The 5,694-nt window shown below is 38.4% G+C and overlaps 1 protein-coding gene across 1 annotated transcript; it reads right to left on the bottom strand.

The window, feature by feature from the left end:
• Positions 1 to 712: 712 nt before the first annotated feature.
• Positions 713 to 5,212, bottom strand: LOC102707000 (dihydrolipoyllysine-residue succinyltransferase component of 2-oxoglutarate dehydrogenase complex 1, mitochondrial-like). The gene is made up of 13 exons (XM_006647198.3): positions 5,010 to 5,212; positions 3,440 to 3,500; positions 3,343 to 3,370; positions 3,117 to 3,184; positions 2,961 to 3,035; positions 2,827 to 2,882; positions 2,710 to 2,754; positions 2,373 to 2,624; positions 2,201 to 2,295; positions 1,683 to 1,773; positions 1,497 to 1,607; positions 1,210 to 1,404; positions 713 to 1,116 (listed from the first exon to the last, which is right to left on the bottom strand). Exons 1-13 carry the CDS (start codon positions 5,052 to 5,054, stop codon positions 925 to 927), a joined length of 1,314 nt encoding a protein of 437 aa, XP_006647261.2. The 5' UTR covers positions 5,055 to 5,212; the 3' UTR covers positions 713 to 924.
• Between the last annotated feature and the right edge of the window lie 482 nt (positions 5,213 to 5,694).

Genomic DNA, 5,694 nt, shown 5'->3' with positions numbered 1-5,694 from the left:
GCGTGGCATAAGTTTTGGGAGGGTTTAGTTTTGACGGTAAAAAAAAAAGTTCACAAAATAAAAAAGATCGTAGATAGTCATCAATATTGTTTTGCACGTGCTAGAGTTGGTCATTTTTGTAGCTGCATTTGTCGTATCTCTTGCTGGTATCCAAAAACTAGAGAATCTTTATCCTGTTGATGTTAGATTATATTTCTCATTTATGTAATAACCTGATTATAACTCTTTATATTACATAATATATTTAACCCTGTTTCAAAACAAATTCAGGTAAAATTCATGTTTTTCACATGAGCGCGTCAAAAGTCAAAACCACACATTTGGTGGAGACAAATTCGCTAATACAAGTTAGAAAAACTTCAACGAGTAGAAAGGCTTGTCTCTGTCACAGGCTCACCGCTTTGTGCCAACAGGTAGCAGGCCAGATTTTACGGCTCCAAAACATAATTTGTTTGACAAAAATGTTTATCATTTTTTCTCTAGTAAATGTAAAATGAAAGAGATTTGCTTCGGTCCAACAAAAAGTATCTTGAGATACTGATACCTCGAGATACCAAATCGTTTCCCACCATTAGATCTAACCTTGGATCTAGCTGAGTATGATGTGCACTGTTAGATTCAATGATCAGAAACGATTTGGTACCACGAGATACTGGTATCTCAAGGTACTTTTTGTTGAACTGAAGCAAATCTCAAAATGAAAACATCAAAATGAAAACATCAGGGAGCCTCGTCCCAACAAGTAAAATATCGAGGAAATAAAGAAATGTGTCCCGTTGTGCCCTCTGGTACAAAATGAGGCTGGTAAACGAAATCCCTCTTTTCAGATGAGGAACCATGACACAAGTCAAAATTCTGCATGTATTTATGATTTATTTTGGAACGATGAGTGAAAACCTTTTAGACCTTCTGTGACGCACGGAACTATATGTCAAGGAGCAACCTTCGTGGATCTTCAACAACATCCTTGATGCGGCGCAAGAACAAAACAGCCTCTCTGCCATCGATCAGCCTATGGTCATATGTCAGTGCAAGGTACATCATTGGCCTTGACAGGATGCTGCCATTCACAACCACAGGGCGTTGAACGATGGAATGCATTCCAAGGATTGATGACTGTATTACATAAAGCTTATGTTAGGACCTTTCATTGAGAGAATTTAGCAGAGAGAATTACAAGGTGACCGGGAAAAAAAAAGAGGCAAGCACCTGTGGGGGATTAATGATAGGTGTACTGATAAGGCTTCCATAAACACCCCCATTTGAGATGGTAAAGGTCCCTCCTGCCATATCATCAATAGACAATGCCCCCTCAGTTGCCTTCTTTGCAAGGTTGTTTATTCCCTTCTCTATGTCAGCGAAGTTCATGCTATCTGTATCACGGATAACAGGCACCACGAGACCCTAAAACAAATGGCATTATTATCACAAATTGCAGTAGAGTGCACACGACAAAATGAATATTAGTCAATATAAAGAAAAACAGGTGTCGATACCTTGGAAGTTCCAACAGCAACACTAATGTCGATGTACTCCCTGTAGATAATGTCATCACCATCAATGACAGCATTAACAACTGGTTGGTTTTGAAGCGCGGAAACAGCAGCCTGCAAAAGCAAGTGGGTTTTTGTACAACTGAGAAAATTACCACAAAATGGTTTAAGCTTGTACGATTGCATTACCTTGACAAAGCAGGACATCAGGCCCAGTTTGACACCATGCTTCTCAACAAATTGATCTTTGTAATCAGAACGAAGCTTCATCAAATTAGTCCTACATCACAATACATACAATGCTGAAACAAATTGAGAAAATCAAAAGCAATAAGAGGAATATCACGAAGCAAATTTATCTGTGCATATAATCACAATTATAATAAAAAAAATGGTGACAGAATATATGCAGAAGATAGCCATAAAGATGTAAAGCTCAACTGTAATACTTTTCTTTGCATTCATATAATTGGAGATCAACATATATGAGCTGCATTAAAGTTATTTATCAACTATAATAGAAATTTCATGTTTCATTTACATAATAATCATGTTAACTCATTGACATGATCAAGAAGCAATACTCTCAAAGTATTATTGCAGGTTGGGACGAAAGTCTACTACCTTTTACAAAAATTAAGCCAGGGCAAAAAGGCAATAGAGATGATGTTCCAGAAAATAAGCAATCCAACTAATCATGCACTTACATGTCAACTTCATTGAATGTAGTTAGCATCGCAAAAGTGTTCTGTGAATCCTTTAGACGGTTTGCAATACGCTTCCTAAGCCTTGGCATTGGCACCTGCATTTTTATGGTGAAATAAAAGTATGCAGCCTCTTTTTAGATTATGTGTAACTAAGTGATGGATATGGCCTTACTCGTCTCTCTCTTTCCTTAGGGGGGAGTTGTGGTTCTGAAGAGGAGGCTAGTTTTGACGTGTGTTCTATTTTGGATTCTACTTTGTGTGGTTTAGCCTCAACCTTGTTTTTCTCTGCAGAAGGTAGTGGAGAGCTCTGCTCCTGAGAGGCATCTTCAGATGGTTGCGCATGTGTCTTGTTTGATACAGCACTCTTAGATATGATAGCAACTTTGACACCTGGAGTAACAATGTCACCTTCACTAGCAACAAACTGCAACGCATTTTACGTGGTTAGAAAAATAGCCATTCTACTAAAGAGTCACATAGCAAATACACAAATCAGGGGAAGGCTCCACCTTTTCAATTATCCCAGCTTCTGGACTGGCAACATCCATCGTAACCTGAAAAAAAGTTCTTTATTTTCTGAAAACCATTTTGTAGAAGACAACAACTCAGACAGTGCACAAAATCACCTTATCAGTTTCGATCTGAGCTATGGGTTCATCGGCTTCAACTCTATCACCGGGTTCTGTATCATATACCATGTGAATACAAGAAGTCTGACCACTTGAATTGCACAAATATAGGTAGAGAGAGAACCACGTACTCTTTAAGAAGGTGGCAAGAGTTCCATCAGTTATGGATTCACCCATGAAGGGAACAACAGCTTCAACCATGTCACCTTAAAGGGAAAAAAAAGTTTCAAGTATTTATCTGGCAGAAATTAGTAAACATCGTATCATTTATAGGGTATCTACCTTACCTTTCTCTGAAGCAAATGATCTAGTCCAAAGTTGATAAGGAGAAGCATTTGAAAGGAAATAGCGTCCACTGCAAATAAATTTAGTGCCACACTTTAGTTAAGAACTATGGGTTTTAGTGAAGTGTAATGACAAAGTCCAAACCAAAGAGCAAGGCCATGTCCCAAAAATCAACTTATACAGCACAGGGACAAAACGAGAATGAAGTTTGTTCACTCTAGTCCTTACCGAGTTGGCTGTGAGCATCTGGGAACACCTGAAATAAAGTTTGAACTAAACTAAGAGATGCCCAGGCTTCCAAACTAACTAGTGTTGAGTTTCTGACCTTCGAGTAGCTGAGTGCTGAAATGCCTGACATTTCTACAATTCCTTAAGAAGCATAATGTCTGCAAGTGAGCCAGAACCATTAGGAAGACAGACCAGATATAAGCATAAGTAAATGAAGAAACAGAACCATATATGGTTGTGGGAACAACACTATAAGGGGTAAACAAGTAACTATGTCTGCCACTAGGCAGTGCCCTGAGGCCTCAATCCCTCACTTGTTTCTGCACATCGTATCTCACTACCAGGTGGGGCTTACACGTCAGTGAGGGAACTCAGTGACAAAACCGAAATTTTCACATATAGTGAAGAGTTATAAAGGTAGCATGCTATACTACTTGTAACCGGAAAAGTCAACTTTCTAGAAAATGGGTGCACACACAGAGAACAGCAGCAACATAAATATTGTGGTATTTTAGCTGAAACCAAATGACAACCCGGTCATGATTTGGAAAACTCTTTTAAAACCTCAAGTGGACATCTTCATTTCTAAAAATGCTATCTAAATGGTTATGGAACTTTTGAAAAAAGAATGACAAGAATAAATTAGTGTGGGATATATCACTACTACATAAACATCCTAGACCAATTTTGACTTCAACAAGTAGCAATATATGTGTGTATAACTGTATACTAATCAGAGTTTACTTTGTTCTTTTTGCTAGAAATTATGGAGGTCGAATTTAGACATACATGTTTATGAAGTGATATATCACATATTAATCTATCTTATCAATGTTTTCGTAACTATTTAGGTGACATGCAAAAACAAGGGATATCCCCTTAAGGCCTTAAGGATTAGAATCCATTTCCATTTACAGGTAAAGAGAAAACCCAATTTTCCTCGCTACCAACCAAGACTAGTTCCCATCTTCATATAGATGGTCATGTGAATACTTACTAGGAGCACACATTCTGATTCATTTTGACAAAATGGCAAGATTCAACCCAATTTTCCTCACTACCAACCAAGACTAGTTCCCATCTTCATATAAATGGTCATGTGAATACTTACTAGGAGCGCACATTCTGATTCATTTTGACAAAATGGCAAGATCCAACCCAATTTTCCTCACCATGCACGCCAACTATCATGCAGTTAAGGCAATAATCAAAAACAGGTAAAGAAATTCAAACTAAACTAGCCAGCATATTACCCCCAACATGATTACAAACAAAATTTCCGTTACGCTTGATATCAACCCCAACATGATTACACAACTTACAGCAAAATTTTCTACGGCATGACAACAACACATCAGGCCAAATCACATGATCAAATGACACATCCATCTACCGATAACCAACGACTGACCAGAAAACAAAAATCACATTCTTACCACCCGAAAACACCGATCAAATAACACCAAACCGCCTCCAGAACAACAAAATCCGGCCCCGGAATCGACCCAGGGATGAGACTCAAAACCAGCCAGTAGCAACAAAATCAGTCGGGCCCCATTGCATTAGATCCCCATATATAAATAAACACACGCCGCGCCCGTGCATGCGTCGTAAGAGAGACGGAGAAGGGGTCGGGGTGGGGGTGGGGGCAGAGGAAGGGGGCTTACGACGGCGGGGCGGTTGAGGAGGCGGGCGGCTAGACGCGACGCCATTCGCCGGAGATGGAAGTGGGGGACGTCGTCGCGTCGATCTGCTCCAACAGGTGGGTATTTTTACTGCCTTTTCTTCTTCTTCGCCCTTTTGCTTGTTTCCTTGCCTTTTTTTTTTCTTTCTTTTGACCTTTCTCGCTTTTTTAGGGTGTTTTTCATGGAAGGAAGCCAATGGGGCATGGCATATTGGCATGACCCAGCCATGCACAGTACACACTATTTATCACTCCCTTTAATTCACACAATTATGTTATGTTATTCGTGTATGTCGACTTTAATTGCTTGTATTTTTGCAAACCTTTTATGAATACTTAAGAGATGCCGAATAAGAAAAAAATATATTTCTGGCCAAATATGACTATACTATACTTGCATTCATCAAAACTTCATATTTTAAAAGTTTTTTACATTGATCAATAATGTCAAGTAAAATGAAATAGTGGGAATACCTATTATCTGAAAAATATAGCAGAAAAACAAGTTACCACATTCGCTCTCAAGGCAATTAAACTCTCACACTAATAAAAAAATAGAAAATATAGTATGAGTAGAAATAAAATTTGAAATATTTGAAATAAAGAATAACAAAATTAAAGAAGAATCCACGTGTAAATACAAATTAGAAAAAAGAGTGAAATTATCA

The sequence above is a fragment of the Oryza brachyantha genome, chromosome 2, assembly GCF_000231095.2.
Source record: "Oryza brachyantha chromosome 2, ObraRS2, whole genome shotgun sequence".
Classification (NCBI taxonomy): domain Eukaryota; kingdom Viridiplantae; phylum Streptophyta; class Magnoliopsida; order Poales; family Poaceae; genus Oryza; species Oryza brachyantha.
Note: the sequence above shows the minus strand (reverse complement) of the source record. Positions and strands in the feature narration are given on the sequence as shown.